Source organism: Apteryx rowi, unplaced genomic scaffold (assembly GCF_003343035.1).
Source record: "Apteryx rowi isolate R43461 unplaced genomic scaffold, aptRow1 scaffold_291, whole genome shotgun sequence".
Taxonomy (NCBI): domain Eukaryota; kingdom Metazoa; phylum Chordata; class Aves; order Apterygiformes; family Apterygidae; genus Apteryx; species Apteryx rowi.
Genome location: NW_020449319.1, coordinates 874,811 through 894,294, shown reverse-complemented (window position 1 = coordinate 894,294; position 19,484 = coordinate 874,811). Strand labels below are relative to the sequence as shown.

At 37.0% G+C, this 19,484-nt stretch overlaps 1 protein-coding gene across 1 annotated transcript in view; it reads right to left on the bottom strand.

The window, feature by feature from the left end:
• DLG2 (discs large MAGUK scaffold protein 2) overlaps positions 1-19,484 on the bottom strand; it is a 646,550-nt gene that overhangs the window by 202,976 nt on the left and 424,090 nt on the right. Inside the window, exon 13 of the mRNA XM_026069322.1 lies at positions 15,328-15,430. Coding sequence (XP_025925107.1) covers positions 15,328-15,430 — 103 coding nt within the window. The remainder of the gene's footprint in view (positions 1-15,327; positions 15,431-19,484) is intronic.

Here is a 19,484-nt window from a genome sequence, read left to right as displayed (position 1 = left end):
ATTGGTGCTAGCCATTAGTTATTTGGAAGTTTTACAGCTTCATTTGAGTTCATACTTGGTTTTCCAGCCATTATATTTTTAATTTCACCAACAGAATTTTAATACATTTCCTACTGCAGCCGTAAATCACTTTTTATGTTAGAAAGCAGATTGCTCAGTAATTGCCATTTTATTTACTATACTGATGCAAGCAATTTAAATATGATTGAATTTTCAAGCTTAGAAACAATATAGAGACTTAAGAGAGAGTGCAGAACCAGTGTAAAAAGCAAACAACAGTCATCGTTTTTACTTGCATTAGAATTAATGAAAAAAAGAAAAAAGAAAAAAAAACCTAGGACAACTTTATGAACCAGTTGTGGCTCAGTGTCTGCCGTTAGGGTCCCAGTATCAGCTACTCATCTCACCCCATTGTTCTCCAGATCTAGAAGTGCTAAAAGAGACAGCGCCCATAGATGTGGTAACAGGAGCTGAGAAACATTTTATGCAATTTTCAGTCACTCTTGGCTAAACCAAAAATATTTTGAGAGATCTCAAAGACAAAAACTTTCCTGAGTGGAAGGCTAGGGATTCATGGTAGACTATAGCAGGCAACCTCCATAAGTGACAATGCAGTATTCTTCTTCTTTATTTTCTTAACCAAAATTAAAACTCTTGTAAGAGTCAGAGCAGTTACATTAGTGGTAAATAGTAGATTTTTCTGGTAGATTTTTTTATTACTCTATTACCATAAGATCCATCTTAGCACACAGCATAGGATCACATCTGGGCCTTTACTGAGACAGAAGAGAAATAGCAACTAATCAGTTATTGCTTTTGGGCCCGGATTTCGACAGCCTAAAGTCTATCTGCTTCCCTGTGCCTAGCACTTCCTATTGACTGTCTCTGCATCTTCAAAGAGATAACATTAAACATCATAATAATTTGGCTTCAAACCATCTGAATATGGGCTTTTAGCATAACATCCTGGTGAGGGGAGTGTCACATGACACTCAGTGCAGAAAGGCACGACCAGCAGTTTTCACTCTGAGTAAGATTTCAGTAACATTAACAAAGCCACTACCTTTATGTCTCCTTGTTTAGATGGAGGGTAAAATAGACACATATAAATAAATATATCAATTCTTTGTGCTAATTTATAAATGATACTTTTTTACATTACAGTCAAACCTAGCACCTGTAATACTGTCTACCTTTTCAACAGCCTTAGATTTTCACATGTCTCTTTTGACAGCTAAGGGCTTACTTTGAAACACTACAGAAAGATCTGAACCAGAAGTATACGAGGAAATGAAATATAACTTATAGAGAGTAAACTGGGCTTGTTTCATAATGGCAGCAATCTGCRACCTCTTTTCAGAAGAGAGAGTTGACCAGAGCTGGTTTGTCTCTTTTACACCTCATAAAATATTCATTTATTGGCCCCAATCCAAAACATTCTCATTTGGACAATACTGCTGTTGTGCTCGTACTCCTTTACTCTATTCTGTAGGCCAGGAAGCAATGCATCTTATGAGCTCCTGCCCATGGGACATCCTGGGAGAAGCAACCACTACCCCTGGAGAGGAAAATGTGGGGATGATGTACCCAAACTTTATCATTCATAAGGTACCACAACAGCCCTTTCAAATGGAAATAGTTTGGACTTTTCTCAAAGTCCTATGATTTTGAAGTGAAATGTTTCATTTGGCAGATGAACACTTCCAAGGAAACCAGATGAATGTGTGAAAAAGTTCATTTAGTAAAATTCCATACATTTCCATTAACAAAGGATTTAAATAGAAAAAAGATGACTTCAATTCTAATTGAGATCTGAACAAAGCTTGGAGGGGAAGACTGGGCTGCAGCCAACCCTGCCTCTATCCACATGCTGGAATGTGGTTCCTTTAGCCCAGAACAGATTATGGAAATGCAGTCCCTTTGCTTCATTCCTAGTACTTTAACCTCACTTCAGACAGTCACTTATAACACTTAGTTCATGCAATTTTGTCTCTTAGTTGAAATAAAATACTTATAAGGAATGCACAAACAAAACAATAAGGCAGTTGGAATGCTCAAGATACTCCAATTATCCTCTGCAGCGCTTATTTCCATCATGCTATGGACACATCCCCTCTGTTTGCGTTATTATATGACAATGTTAAATGTGTAAAGTTAATGACATTAATATAAGAATTCTGAATTCCAATGCAGGTTGACTCCTAACATTAAAACTGCTTATCGTTTCTGTACAATAATTAGCACTTATATTGCCCTCTATACTTTCAAARCACAAATACTGACTAATCCATAATACACTTTTCTGATCTTTTAGGGTGATTGTGTTGGTTAAAAAAATAATCAGAGGAGACTTATGCAAAGTCAAGCGGAGAATCAGTACCCACCGACTCCAGTGTTCTCTTTCCCAGCCCCATCATCTGTTCATTAAGCTTCGCTTTTAGTAAACACAAACTGCTTAATTTTACATTTTGACTGAATCCAATCCAAGAATGACAAAAATATGAAGTCTCTTCTGGAAGTAAATTCTGAGGTAGGCCTACAAACAGAAGGCAAGGACTACTAGCAACCCAACATGCAGAAGATACTTACCTTACACTGAGTTGTCCTCATTTATAACAGGGCAGAGTGCCTAAGCTACATGCAAATGTTGGAGCAGTCTAGCTGAGAGGCAGGGTATATTAGTCCAAGTAAAGCTAAAGCAGCTATATTACTCTTGGGAGACAAACTAATATATCTGTATACTACACTCCAAGCTGTGTAGGCAGATCTTCTCACTCAGACCTACCTTAGGTTATTTATATCAGGACTGCTCTAATGCTTTTTAGATGGTGGGTATCTCAAAAAAAATTTTGCACAAATGCACACATACACACGTATAACACGATGGAGGTTTGGAAGAACATTATTGAACCAAAAAAATATTGCACAAAAAAAAGCCACCACTGAAGCATCCAGCTCTACAACAAATTTTCATCACTCACTTCACAAATACAACCACAGAAGAGCCACAATATCAAGTCCTTGTAACTCTCTCCTCTGTATCCCTTTTTGGACCCAATCTACTGGTAGACAGATGCTTCTTTCTGCAAGTTTGGAGATAGCCAGCAAAATCCCCACTAAGAGTTGCTTTGTAGGCACATTCGCATACACGTTTGTGGTACTCAGATCGGTACAAAAACAAACTAAGAAAATCAGTTACTGGGGATAGGTCTCAGTCATCCTCTCTGCATGCTACCACAGATGCTGTCCATGCTTGGCACAGGAAGGAAATTAGACTCTGACATGACACTGTGAGTGCATCATAACTCTGTAACATGCTTASAGTGCTATATATATATACATATATGGAAAGTCATTACGTGTCACTATTAACACAGAACAACAAAGAAAGATTTTAGCAAGGCTTMTCAAGGTCGGGTGGGGATGAATGACACTATCCTCAAGGCAAGAGTTGCCCTGATCTACACAGTGGTGTTTATCACTGCATGAAGATATCCTGAGGTTCTGGTAAACGAGATTTGCAAAAGCAACCGATAACTTTGACAACATCAGCTTTGGGGGACCAATTTAGACAAATATAAAGATCCATATGTATTGATAAAAATGCCCTGCTCTGATTCTCCTTAAGAAAAAAATAGATTCTTGTCTAAGAGGCATATGCATTAAACTTAAGCTGAAGTAAGCTGCCTGACTACCATTTTTATTACACATTTCATTTTAGGCATCGAACAGCACTGACGTGACAATTAAAGCCAACATTTACAAATGTTGTTCAAAGTTTGTGAAGTCTGAATTTGCTGCGTAATTCTCTGCTATTCTGTGTAAGTCATTTAAAAGCAAATATGCAATATGCTAGAAGCACTAAAAATAATTACTCGGGTTAGTCTCACATGTTTCCCTTGCAAGTCACTAGAAAGTACTTAAAGATGTCCAATACTAACCTCTCCAGAACTGGTGACTAATGTCAGATTTCTAAGTCCATGCTTAGGCTGCGGAATACAGTTGATATGAATTTTAAAAGAAGCGATCAGGCACATAATTCAGTAGTTCAGAAAATCAGGATATTTCCATTTAGGAGTTTATCTTTGAGGCCCTAGCTTAGAAAATACTAACTACAATATCTCTGAAACTATTTTCTGAAACYGGGGGGGGGGGGGGGGAGAATGTAGTTATATTCAATAGACACTAGAACGTCTAATAGAAAATGGATCCCATGGTTAAAATATACAGAAATGTTTACTTTATGGATAAATGATGTTATGTATTTTAAAGGCTTTTTCACACTGAACTATAGTTAATGTTTAATTTCAATTTATTCCCTTTACCTCAGCTTTCATCCAGATTTCTAACTTAGCCAGTAGTATGTTAGCCATTACTAATCTCATAGTAGATGCTGTCTATCTTCATTGCATTGATCTATCATGGAAAAAGTTTTCTCACTCAAAATAAATATTAAGGAGAGGGTTTTTTTGAAGCTGACATGGCAGATGACATTTTTTAATGACTCCTCAGCTAATCAAGTATCGCGATTGACAATGAAGTATAAATCTGATCCTTATTTCTTGTCAACTGCCAGGTTACCAGCAATAAAAAAAAAAAATTGACATAGATCAAGATCATAGAAAAAGAAGAATCTACTGTAGAAACAGCAAAGGTTGTAAACATTTCCAGATCCAATGAACTGACTTGCTGAAAAATAGTTCTGAAGTACAGCATTACTGTGTGATCAGATACTGTACAGCTTCTTATTTATCCTTCTACGGACATGCACAATCTAAAAATGTGTGGCATATGACAACTGGGAAGAAATCTATTGCAGGCATCCCATACAGCTCTTAAAATCTGGCCCTCTGGATCCAAATTCCAGTCGCAGATGACTGTGTGTGCATGTGTGTGAATAAAAGCCAGTCAACGGCATTTCTGTCCTTCCTAACTACTTGATCACGTATCAGTTAAGTGCATCCCACATCCGTATTGCAACTTGCACCAAATATCTCTTAAATCACCACTCTAAGTATAAAACAGATTTAGAAAGGCAAACAGAACAGATCAACCAATTACTAAAGTAAATGCAGTCCTTTAAAAGGCAGTGCACGTGAGAGCCTTGCTCAGGGACAGCTCAGAGTAGATCATCCCTTTTCCTCTTTTTCCCTTGTTATTTAAATAATGCATGTTTTCTTTTTTTTTTTTTTTGTTAATTCTCAAACTTTGCCATCATTCTCACCCATAGGTAATAAATGCAAATCAACCAACTAATTTACTTAAAAGTCAAGTCACAAGAGTGTGGGAGATTATTGCTGAATCTCCTGGCCTTGCAACTCTTAATTGTTGTTAATTTTCTACCTTAATCACAAGGTTAAGTTGTCTGTAATTTTTCCCAGTTTTTCTTCCTCTATCAATTAAATTACTAATTTACCTCGAGAATTAATCCTGAAGGAAAGTGTGGTCTAGTGACTAAAGCACAGGGCTCAAAGAATTTATTTCTGGCTCCATTAGCAAATCTCCTAGGAAATTACATCTGTCTGTGTAACACTTTTCTAGTAGCTGCTTCCCRGGGACACCAGAAAAGATTGATTCACCTAGCTTTAGCTAGTGTAGTTAGTTTGTCTATCCAGACTAAGGTTGTCATCTAAGTTCCCTCTAAAGCTAGTGAGGAGAGAGATATCTCAGCCTAAAAGTACAGCAGAGAGCTTATCCCTCCCCACGGACTACAGACAGAACCCAGGCGACCAGCTTAGTCAATGGCTAAGTTGAAAAAAAGTCTCTAACCTTTAATTAGTATTTTCAAAGCTCTGTAATATCATCAAATGAAAACTCCTGAGGAYATCAAGCACTATAAACTTCTCTAATAACAATTTTGAAAGACTTTCTAATACTTGCATTGGCTTCACTGTGAATTTTGTCCTGAGAGTTGCCAGATCACTGGTCCTAGAAAATAAAAACACATTTTATGTCACTGTCTCCTCTGATATTTAGCCATGCTGCCTTGGCATCTGTCACTTTCATGCTAAGGAAAGACAGCAAGTCTTGCATAAAGATCTCCAGAAGTAGACTTTAATCACTAAATGTTTTGGGAAACCTTAATCCTTTAATATCACGGATCTTGATTCCCTTCTACACTTGCAGTTTAGCCCTTTCTAATGTTTTGCAATGTGCAGAAAATGACTTCTGAAAGTGTCTCTCTAATTTCTCTATTTCTAACGAAACACTGGAGCAAATGCATCCTGAACTTACGGGACAGAWCTGAGAGCCCTATTTCTCTTTTTTATTCTTAATAGAATCAAGAGCAGTCTCCAAGAAACCCAGAGAGAATATGTCTTTAATTTCAAACCAAAACATTTCGCTTGCTTAGGATTTTTACACTGACCACAGCAGAGAAAGCTTAAAATCTAAGTGTTTATATTATCTTAGCTTAAGCATGTGAACAATATTCAGGAATATTGACTATATTGTGAAATCTCATCTAATTTATGGACTGATTTACATTTTCAGTCACATTACTGCATGAAATAATTCACCTGAAGGCAGAGAAAACTCATTGTTACTAGCGAACTTCTGAACTCTGTGAAAATGAAATGTATTAAATTGTTTGGATAAAAAAAATATTATTTTTGAAGACTCTGCAGTATCTTCAACAATCCAGTCACCCAGGACCAGTTTCAAGTTAGCATAATAGCCTCTAAAGGTGAAGTTGTATAAGATCATGAAGATGAGGAAAACCAGCAGTGAGGAAATAGAACAAAACTTACACAAACCGAAAGTAAGGAAGAAAGAAAGAGACTCTGAAGTAACTAAAAACCAACACAAAAAAAGAAACAGATGAAATCTTTGCAAAGTAAGAAGATTAATAAGAAAGAAAAGGTAACATTTTTAAAGTAAATAGCTGGAAATAAATGAGCTGCTGAAGTCACATGTATGAAATGGTGCCACTCTAAAAGAACTAATGTAACAGAAGTGTCTGTAAAATTTGTTGCTTAAAAACTAAAGAAAAAAGAAAATAATCTGCCAAACCTCTGTCTTTGGTATAGAGTACATTTGTATTTCAAATTATGTGAAAAACTAAGAACTGAAAAAGAAAAGAGAGTGAGAGAGTGAAGAAAAACTGAAATGTGATTTGTAAATAATTTCAACGTTTTCCCCTCTTTAAAGATAATTTTCCCTAGGCTCCCCTCTGCCAACTCAGATGCTTACTCCACAAGTTCATGTACCTTCCAATAGAGTGAGAACCAAACATGCAATTAAGCATTTTCCATTCTACTTGCCAAAGACATAAAATTAGAAACTATTTCTGTAGTATCACTAGAGTTATAAAATTATTATTCCTATTACTGCTGTAAGAACTATTAAAAGTCCAGTTCGCAAAACCATTCGTAACTTACACATTGCAAAAAATTCTTGTTTTCTGAAAAAGCTGTCACGTAATGTTGAAAACACAGGCCAGGCAATTTCAGTTTAGTGAACTCCAAAATAGGGAAAAACAATGAGAAGAAATTGTATCCCATACTTAACAGTAAAATTAGCAGCTGCAAAAATAACAGCTGTTGCAGAAATAAAATCAACTCTTTATTCATATTCCCACTGAGACTAACTTATTACTTTATGATTATGATTACCTTAACGAAAACAGGAAAAAGAGGAAATTGCTAAACTTTAATTAAGAAATTGCCAAAAAAGCAATTTACTTTCTCCAGCATGAGTTTTTAACAGATATACTCTTTTCTCTGTATATATAAATAAGAGTTAGCAGAAAAAACTGTACATGAACCAAGAAAAAACTGAGCAGGATCTGAAATAACGGAAGCTCAAAGAAACAAGTACAAACAAAGCCCAAACAAAACATAACTTTATGTTATCACATTTAAAATGAAAACGGGAAAAGACATGTTTTAAAAGGAAATCATATTTGCCTGTACAACTTCCTATAGCTGACACTGAGTCAATTTTATGGAAGAATATACTATTTAAGGAAAATTAAAGCTTACTGATAGAAACAAGAGCTAAATATGACTGAATTGTAGAAAAAACACTTAAACGGAAACATTTATGAAAATGGGAATCAAGCAAGCTCGGGACACTGTGAGGAAACAGCAAATGCAGTCTAACAGACTGGGRCGGCTGCCTTACACACATACCCAAAATTATAACTTTAACATGACAAAAGCTTTAAGAAATGCTAACACAGTTAAAGTTTTAATGAATCATCACAAAAAAAAAAAAGAAAATAAATCAAAGCTATAACTTGTTTCATGCATAGTAAGTTTTGGTTATTTAGTCTAAGCATGAAAAAAATTCCAAAATTATGCTTTTTAAGAAACATAATATTCAGTATTGGATGAGTTCCACTGTGCAGCTCTGCTGGGATTGTGCTCTTTAAATTTTACAGATGAATTAAAATACAACTTTTTGTGTTTCTTAAGAGCATCCTACTAAAACTGGACTTTAAAGGAACATTTTTAATCTCTTGTGTTTCTTCGGTTGTGACAAGTGAAAGAAAATATCTTGCTCTATATACGGGCTGAGGCATTGCCCGTACATGCAGGCAGAGTCTGCTGGAGGACTACAGTTAATCTGTGCAGTAGAGCGGAAGTTGTGGTGAGGACAGCTCAGGCAAACAGAAAGGAAATACTGTGATAAGAGAAAGTCATTTAAATGCGGAACAGGAGATTTTTAAACTGTTCTTTTCACTTGAAACACGTTTTTTATTATTTTTCGCTTGAGATAAAGATAGTTTAATGTGTGCAGTTAAATTATGAAGTTGAAACTTTGTTGCAATAGTATAAAAATAAAAGCAGGATATTCTAAAGATTATGCAGTAACTAGAGGCAAACAAGCTATAGCTAAAGTATCTTCGATGACCAGAGAAGTGTGATACTATCTTGGTGACGGCTGCAGTTGTCCTGAGGGCACCAAAGTGGTATTCTCTGGATGGAAAGGCAGTAAAACAGCAAAGGCCTACCACAACACCTAACCATACGCATTAACTGCTGACATAACCTGCAACACTCAAGGATTAGTTTCAGTGCCAGAGTTTTAGTTTTGAGTGTGTAATTTGATGCATTACATAAGGTTGAGTACTGCAGCCACATGATAGTGTTAAACAGCTTAATTTATACAGAAACCTTTGCAACAAACAAGGAAGCAGTTTGTTGCTCAGTGAACTTCTGCACTTCTGTTGAGGCAAAATTTACTACAATTCTCAGAAGAAGGAGAAATAGTTATGACAGCGCTACCTGCAATCTGGCTTACTTCACTTCAGTGGGCACTGCATGGACAAGCAAGAGAGGAGGCACAGGCCTTTCTTAGGTCTAGTGAATAAAGTAACAAATTCACATTCCAACAGTAAATAAGTATCTGTTCTAACTAGTTGTCCAAAAGAAGACTCAAGAGCAAAGACATGACTTTTATTCAGCCAGAGAAAGCAGGCCACTCTTCCTTTACTTGGTTAAAAGAATAAATCAGTAAATAAGGAAACCAGCACAGTCGGGGATGCCACTGTAAAAAGAGGCAGGAAAAAAAAAAAAGTACCTTTGCTATTGCTACCTGAACGAGACAGCAGTCCTTGTCTGCTGCACGGGAGAACTTTAGTGCATTATCAACTACTAGGAATAAATTAGGATCTGAAATAACAACTCCAGAGCACAATCTTCTCTGATGCTGTTAAGGAAAAACAAAGGCTCTAAGACAAGGAAAAAAAGCAACTTTTTGCACAAATGTGTGCTTGTCTGTGTGTGTATATGCATGGATGCGCACATATACAGAATTGTGCATTTGCTAACAAACACATAGGCTGAAAAATGCTGGACGTATGGTAGACAGTATGCAGTGGAAGTATCGCTACGTGCTTTCCCTGCCCTTATGCCTCTCCCTAAGCTGCTGGCCACTCAGACAGGATCCTCAGCAAATGGGCCTTTGGTCAAATCCCATACGGGCATTCTTAGATTACGTTATACTCCTAAATACACGTGCACGAAATGTAACCTTAGTATCTTGCATTCTTTGGCAATTAGATACAGTGGCTTCCACATAATGAAAGCCAACTGCTGTAAATTGATGCAACTTTATCCAAGTCATCTAAACGACATTGATTTTCAACAGCTGAGAAAAAAGGCCCTTAACATGAGAGCATTTCAAAGTATAGACAAGATCTAGACAGAGATGAATAAATACAATTATTTATTCTTCCCAAATATTTTGTACCTATGTTATTTCTGCAGCAGCTAGAAAGGTTAAACATTTGAATCAGAAATATATGTGATAGTTGTACCAAAATAGGAGACAAGTATTTACCTTTATGAGGCAGGGACAAGGAATGAAATGGAGGAAGGAGCTAAAAAATATCCATGAATTTCTTCAGGGTGAGACCTTTGACTGTGATCCCTGGCTTTTTACTCTGATATTTTAAAAGCAGGAGATTTCATGCATCAATAGGTCAGATGAAGGTTAGGACTACGCTTTTGTAAAAGCTGATGCAGCTCATCAAAGCTGGGTCTGTTACAATACACTCTCTGAGCCTCCCAGATTCAGGAACAAAAGAACTGAAAAGTGAATTTATTACCATTGCTGCCATGAGATGCTTTATAATTGTAGGTACAGTTCTCCAATAACTTCCATAGCTGATGTCTGCAAAGAAAGACACAGCTTATCGCAATATCTCTCTGTCCGAGACTCTCTTTCTGCCAGGCTCAGAGCTCCTTGCCATTTGCAGTGTCACTAAGCAAGCAGCTAATAGCTAACTCAAAAGGGCAGAAAGCTGAAATTCTCTCAATGCAACAACTTTTTGACCTCTGCGGTGTCAGCTGGTCTAATCAAACTGTAACTGATGAACGTTTTCCCCATATGCAAGCTGTTAGGGAGTTAATTGGCTCACTTGGAAGATCGAAAGCACGTGAAACTCCTGACTGGTTCAAGGGTTTTCCAGGGATTGTTGTGGAGGAATAGCTGCAGAGATACTGCAATGCAGCACAGCACAGCTTACAGGTCACTGACACGGAGTAATTCGCAAAAATCTTAGGACTAAATTCGATCCCTTTCACAGTGCTGTACTGGGAAGGACTAAGAGCATTTGAGAATGAAATGTAAAGCAAAGCTTTTTAGCAGTTCCATTATGGAGTCCAGTTTTCTGTCCCTCCTTCCCCCCCCCCCCCCCCCCCCCCCCATGACTTTTAGGAGGAATTGTCTCTAATTCAGATGAAGCTCCTCTTCCTTTCAAAATGTGCTTCAGTTTCACTATCTGAATACTTTTTTCTTAATTCCTTCCATACTGGGCTGTAGTTTATCATTCCTGCCATTAAAATGAAAATAGGTACTGCCTAAAAGCCTAGAAGGGTAAAAAAATATTTCCCTATGCAGTATATATTCCCATTTTAATTTCCAATTAATTGTTTAGTAAGGACACACTGCTCCACCCTTCTAAGATTATTCCCCAGGATCAGGCTTTTATTTTGGAGAGGAGAAGTGCCTGCTCACTAGCTCTATGTTTGTACAATGTTTTAAAAGAGATCTTAAAGAGCTGCTAAGCATGGAGGAGAGCAAAAATGTTTCTATGAATATTAAAAATTGGAGAGCAAAGCTAATTATAAGTGATTGGTTCCTCTTCTAGTTTTGTTCTAAGTGGTTTTGGTCCTTAAATTTTCTTTAATTCCATTTAAACTGTGTGCAGGAGATGTGAGCAGCACATGAATACACTAAAGTTGTCTTTTTGAAGCCCACAGGATAGCTAGTGTACTTAAAACTAGATACACACATGAGCCTCCATATGAACTAGAGTGACAATGACCATTACAGATCATGATGCTCAGCACTACTTGACCTCTGTTTACACAATACATAAGATACAGTGAACAGCTTATTTTCAGTTTTTAAAATGAAAATAAGGAATGTCTCCAAAAATGCAGTTATAGCTCTTGTTCTTAGAGACATACTCTCACTGTCGAGCTCCGATTTTTTAATGTCTGTGATTCCTTTCTCTCTTGCTCCTAATTTCCATGTGTTTTTTCACAGAATTTTGTATTTCTGTTTGGACTTTCATACCTCTTTTATCTCTTCTTCTGTTTCTCAGAGAGATGAGGGAAATAAAGTTGATGTACCTGAGGTAAACAGGGATTAAAGAGCAGAAGACGTAGGGAAAGGGAATTGTTCTCCATTCTTTATTCTATCCCATGTACTTCCATTCCGCTCTCCTTCTCATGCAAATCACTATTTGTGTCCTCCATTCTCCCTTTGTTCACTGTCCGTGCTCTTTCACAGATTTTCCTCCTATTTCCAACATCACTTTTGTCTGAGGGACAGGCAAAGCGGTTCAGATAAATACCATCAGCAACCACAACTCTGCCAGCATTCAGAGAGCTTTGTGGTGCTATTGTATTTTGTCTTTGCTAGCCTCTGCATTTTTTTTTTTCAGACAAGATGAGAAACCACAGTGCCACAATATCCAGAGGAAAAGATATTCAAGTTGAAGGCAAGCCCTAGATTTTTTGCAGGAGTTGCCATTCTCATGTGATTTGCTGCCAGGTCTATACACATAAATGTGAGGGGAGTTCATATGAGGTTCAGACAAACTTTTGACTGTTTAAGGCAAGGAAAGGGAGATTTAAACTTTAAAGCTGTTTCTATAGTATTTGCCTCATCTTGTTCCCAGAGTGAAGTACTTTATTCAGTTTGGAAACATTATATTATTGCAAAGGTAAGTAAGTATGTTGTAGTTTTTCCTTTAGTACATAAACACTAAATTATTATTATTTAATTGCTAATCATCAGCTGGCTTTTAAAATTGACTTGCACTTATATCATTATCACTTAATATCTGAAATATCAATAGCGAAAGTTCTTGTTGAATGTTTTAGTTTGCAGCAAGATGCAAATGCTTAATAAGCTGGAAAAAACAAAAAAGATGTCAGTTAACATTTGCAGTGGCTATTACTGGATCTCTTTAAAATCCTGAGGCTGTAGTAACAACTTAGAGCTTTTAGTGTGAAAATGGAAAAATCAAGCTACAGGTCTACTTTGCTTATGCATTTTACTGGTTTTAGAAGCATTTTAAAAGTAATTCCAATATATGCTTCACAATAAGATAGGATGAATAAGGAATCAAGTAAAAATTACATAGTAAGGAGAAAGAGAGTTTTGCAGGATCTTTAGAATAAGTTAAATATTTAGGCTGATACAGCTAGAATATGTTTGTCTTTCTGTGTGATCCATAAATTCTTAATTAATTCTCTGTCAAGGCTATTTAAACCTGTTTTAGGTTTCTTTGCTGTTTTTTTTTTTTTAAGAGTGAAATACTTAATTTTACATCTGTATCTACACAGTTTGCATTAACCAGCATCTCAGAAAAAAATGACATTCTTCAGTAGTAAGACACGACAGGCTGGGTGACTACTGAGCGCCTCAGGTGGTATGAGAAGGTATGGGACTCAAGCTCCCCTCATCACCTGAACAAATTCAGTCATTTCCTATAAAAATGCTAAGTTCAGGGCCTTGTTCTTTACTCAGCCCCACTTTCTTCTGTGTCCTGAATGATTTGGGTGAGAAAGAAAACTGGCTGTGTTTGAGTGACAATGAGCCACGCAGTCTGGACTAGTCTGCCCTAAACAGGGCTCTTGGTGAATGATGCAGCATTATAGGAAGAAGGGAATAAATAGGCAAGATAATATTTGATGGATTTAATAAGCAGTATTTGAATTGAATACTTGCCAAAACTGAATTTGATGAGTACAGAGCTGGTAAAATATAGGGGAAAGGTATGTCAATTGCAAATTCAAATATAAAAGGAAAATCTGTCAAGCAATGTATATTCTGTGCATTAACAAAGGCACAGAACAACTCTGAAATGCAGTTGATTGCTATAAGTACTCAGACACCATGGTGATAATTGCAGTATAAAATCCCTAGACGGCAAACGAGACTGCCACAACTAATGGGAACATGTTTTTATTGAGAATCCACTGTGGCTGGCTATCTGTAATGAAATTGCTTTTCAATAATTTTTCTTTGAAATAACTCTGATTATTGCTTATGCATTTTTATATGAAGATGTTCCACTTATTTAACAAAATATAAACACTTCTACAATTTTCCTTTGCTCTCATCTGCACATTTCTTAGTGTGGTCTAATTTATTCTGCTTGGTGACTCAAGTGCAGATAAGCACATAAATGGGTGCATGATACCAGATCTGAAGCACAACTATAAGTTTGGCTAAACTTTTTTTCTCTTTGTGTGCTATCACCAGGATTCAGAGGACCAAAAGAAGGTATCATGTGGCATAAACTCTGGCAGTACTAATTCATCTCACCAGTGTCTCTGAAAAAAAAGACCAGCAGAACCTACTATTAAAACTGCACTGTTTCACCTGAGACCTACGTGTGCTCTAGGCAGGTACAAGTAGGAAGAATCAACTACTTGTGTTGAGGAGGTCATAGCAGGACTTCTAAATTTAGCTATTTCAATGTTTACTGAAAACTGATAAAACGATGCCAGCAAGTCTTCACAGATACCTGTAGGGGCAGAATTCACCTGGAGAAAGGTTCACAGTAACAACTGCTGTGAAGGAAAATGATCTCTAGTTTCTATCAGAAAGTTCATGTTAGGAAAAAACGTAGCTTGTGGACAATGAGATGGAGCTCTGTCACTTTACTCTGGACTGGTAAGATCAATCAATGCCTACTTCTCTCCACTGAAATAGAGCCCAGCTGACTAGTTGAAACACCAGAAAGCTAAATATTAGACATCAAAAGCTGGGTGAGCTAAATCCCACTCTAAATGTCTGATATTTTGCTAAATTTCCTCTTGATAGTTTTATTTAGCATGCTTCTCTTGTAAATACTTGCTATCCAGGGCTAATTCTCCTGGAGCTACAAGGACACAGTCATCCACTAGTAATAATGAGGGGCTGCATGCATTCACCAGGAAGAGATTATCTTTGTTTAATTCTGATCATGGCTCTCTGGGACAACTTCAGATCTTCCTGGCATTACTGTTCATTGTTAACTTCTTTTTTGCACTATCTATCTCCAGGAAAAGAGAAAAGAAAAGAACATAGAATAAGCAATAATGAAAATAAAATGATAAACTATGTATTGTTTACTGTCTTATTATATGCACACTTAAAGACAGTTCTTACAGTTGCATAAAACATTTCTAAAAGCAAAAATTACAATAAAAATATAGCCACTTCTTGGGGATAAAACTGTCACTTGAATTTTCATTCTGGATGACTTCTGGTGATAGCTGGGAAAAGCACTAGCTACAACAGCCTCATCCTTTTAAATGGGTGGCTTTAAAGCACTTATCTTTTACCTTATGTCCTTAAGTTTATTATTTTACTTACCCTCCGGCTGGTATTGTGCTATGATTGTTACCGTCTGCCCTGCTCCTTTTAGCGCAGCTGCAGCCTGCTCGTGGGTAGCACCTCGAAGATCAATACCATTCACCTACAGGAGAAATGCAGACAGCAACAGATATGAGTAGCTTAACGTTAGGCAGAAAGACAGAGCTTTTCTGTTTAATATCTGACAGACACAAAAGTCAGTTTGCCCAGATGCCAAAGTAAAGCCATGAACTCAAAAGGCTGGCCACGAGAATTTGCACTAATATAGCACACCGTAGTTTGTACATGCATATCTGTGCATATTCTTCTGCAACCACTGTTTTGGGGGTTTTCTGCTCAACTGAGTTTACATCTGTAGTAGTCTCTTCATCCATCGATTTAACTTTAAATTTAAGGTTTAGAAGTTAAATTCTCTGCTGTGCTCAAAGGTCACTGCAGAACACTGCAGGCAAGGAAACCAGCTCTTCCAGCCAGACTCTGCAAGGCCAGTCTGTAGCTCCAGGGGAACCTGGAGATAAATGGAATATCCCTGGCAAAAACTGATGGTCAAAGAACTTCCAGAGCAGAAACTGCATCTACCATCCTCTTTTCATGCCATCCCTTCTCCTATTGACTATATAGATCCTCCTGTCTTGCTATGGAGTTGCTACCAGGTGCAGCTTAGCCACCTCTAGCAGCTGGACACAGGTTTCTCTGACTCCTGAATGACGGTTTTGTGCTCCCTAAGTAGTGGAAGCTGGACATAGCAGAATGAAGCAGGAATCCATCCATAAGAGTTGTGGGCAGTTTCAAAGCTCTCTTGGTTTGCAGATTTAGTGTGAAATGTTTTGTCAGCAGCATCCCAAGGAAGAGGCACAATGGGTGTTGGTATGTATGACGACGAGACACATGGAAAGGAGCCCAAAAAGGTAAGGTGGACAGAAATTCTTCAAGAAAACATTTTTCATCATAAAATCCTAATTAAATTGAGTCAAAACTTTCTAGTGGTCCATGAGCTAGTTTGAACAAAGATAAACAACCCTCTCCTAACAAGCCCCCCTTACTCTGTCCCTGCTTCCCAGCAATCATCCATAAACACGCTCACATCCCCCTCCGTGAGGAGGACCTGGGATCAAATCCCTTCTCTGTCTAGTTTAAAGAATTTTCCACCTCATTCAGGTTGTGTTGTCAGAGCTATTTCTATTTCACCTATAGAATTACTAGCTGCTGCAGTAATATGAATCTTTCTCTCCAAGAGGAGTGTTATTGAAGTATGTGTGATTTTTTTTTTCTTTTCCCTCTTCACTTCTAAAGATTTCCATTTCATAAAGTTTTATGAAGAACAGAAAACTTCTGAAATGTAAACAATTCCAGCAGGACAGAAATCCATTTCTTATTGCTCAAGAAAAGAAAAGAAAAAATATAGAAAAAAGAAAAAAAGGGAAAAAAAAGAGAGTGCCATACCACAGTTTTCACAGGCAAACAGGCCAGAGCATGGGTCCCAAATTCTCAACATTAGCAACTGTTTCTGTGTTTATTTTTATCAGGTACTAACATAAAATGACTAAGCATATATTGAAAATATTGATTTTATTTTATTTAACTTTTAACAACTTTTTAATGCTGCACAAAAATAAAATGGATTCCACAGAACTTTACAAATAATGGTGATGAAATCTAGTACAAATAGATTTATTTTGATTATTTTGAATTACATTTAGAAGCTGACACATTTTAACTTGCTGTCATTCATCAAATCTTAGAGAACACGATGTTTTGGGAACGCACATTTATTATTGTATGACAAAATCTAGTCCTTACTAATGTGTGAATCCAATATTTAAATTATTATGCTCAGAAAAAACTTTTTTTTTTTGATAGTAATAATATACAACACAGGAAATCCCATAGTTTCTGATCCAGAAGATCACACTATGCTATAGTACTTTTGACTGTGTACTGGAACATAATTGTCTAGCTGAGATTTCACATATCTGATAACATGATTCCATAAGAATCCAAGTTTTCCTCATCAGGTCTGTCTGGAGAAATATCTTTCCTCAACTTTTTTTGTTCCCTTCATGGCAATGGAGAAAAAAAAACATTTTTTCCTAAACAACACATCTTTTTCCCCTCAAAAACTTTTTAAAGTTACGTATTTGATGATTGCTTAATATTTCCACCCATGTTCTCCATAAAAATCAGCTCTCCTGTTCTAATAAAAATTAAGTCTGAAGTTCAACCAGCTATATTATTTTAATATCATTCAAAGTTATAGATGGTCTAGGATTTTGCCGAAGCATGATTTATACAGTGGCTTATCTTCAGATTCAGAAAGAAAATACATAACTTTCAAAACAGAAGAATATAATCTATTGAAATCTGACCTTGCTCATATCCTCAGGCAAACAAGACTGATTATACAATCACAGTAATGACGTGAATGAAAAAGTGAATTATAAGTTATGTTGCAGAACAACAGCTGGATTTCTTTGAATTATTTTGCCCATATGCGTATTCCACAGTGGATGGGTTGCCAGATGAAATCAGAAATTGCTTGCTGGTAATGCCTGCTTGATCCATGCACGTATCCTGGACACTTTGGGGCAGCATATGTAGGGCATAAACACAGTACCAAGCCACCATGCTTGACTGCTGTGACTTTTGCACAAGGATATGCATCTCAGTGGACAGGAGAGAGGAGAGTTGGTAGAGTATATACAGGGATGAGGCATTTTAAAGAGCATGAAAGTAGCTGCTACAAGGTGGGCATCTTGCAGCAGAAGTGCAGGCTGGAAGATTACCACACCTAAAGAAACGTTCTAAGCAGATGTCTGTGCCAGAATATAATGCTTCATGGAGAGGTACATATGGATGCCCATGTTGTTACAATGATACAGACAATCTAAAGGTAAGCCATGACTATTATTCTGGTATTGCCATGTATTGGTGTCTTTGGATCATATACACTCATAGGTATATTCTGGAAATTTCTGCAACATTTCTGTCATCTGAAGTGTGCAAAATCCATATTCTTCTCACAATTTTTATTTAGACAGTGTAGAGAGAAGTGAATACCTTGATTAACAGGTAAAACTCTCATGCCCCTGAAAAAAAAAATCTGAGCATAGCCCAAATGAAAGATGATAAACTTCATAATTTGTCTAACACAAGAGTTCTCAGTTCTCCAGCTTTCCTGTTTGAAAGCCACAGATGTAAGGAAGGTGGAAGCTTTGCACATAATGAGTCAAGGGTTTTCAAAGCTGTGTACATGAACCTTAAGTTCTGTGGATGGCAAGACTAACACAGACCCCTGCAAAAAACTCACTGAAATTCAGTCTAGGAACATAGTATTAGAGAGGGCAAAAATTGAGTGCATTCTAAAAGAGCAAAAGGAGAGAATCACCGTTTTCAGTGCCATAAAGTCTAATATATGACACTGATATTACCTACAGATGAATGTGGTATCAATTAGGACTTAGTTTAAAACCTCTGTAAAGAATACACACTTCCTGAACGGACAGACTATTGTGAAAGGAAGAGCTGTTGTGGCCTTATCCTTATTCAGTGAGGACATTAAGACACTTAATGCTGTATTGCTATGGGGCACAGGTGCACCAGTAGTATAACTACTTGTTAATTCAACGCTGTAGTCACAGCTTTGGCATTCTGGAGGACCAAAGCAGAGTCCTGAAGTTTAGGCAGCACAGTGGCTATACCATGCCACATAGGAAACCTTAACTGGGATTCAGGGTCTTTGGAGAAGAGAATTTGAAGCCAAATGACCTTTCCTTTAATAGAAAGCTTGCCTTTTCTCTCAGTGTTTCTCTCTCCATATATACTGTCCTTGAGAAAGTCCCGAGGAAAAAGCAATATGATGAACTGAAGAGAAGCATAAAGAAAGACTTCCGAATTCCTCAGCTCCTGGTTTGGGGAGAAGGATATGGATGATGTCATCTGGTCAATATTAGCAGGTCCAGGAAAAAAAATTAAAAATCAGGTTTTTTAGGCTTAAGATTAAAGACTGTAGACTTTAGGAAAATACACGTCTCTCTTAGGCAGTATATGAATAACTGGTGGTGGTCTTATAATAAGAGCTGTGTTAATAGAACACGAAGTTTTAAAAATCATTAATAAGTCATAATAATCTCTCTGAAGGCAAAAGGAGAGGATGTATG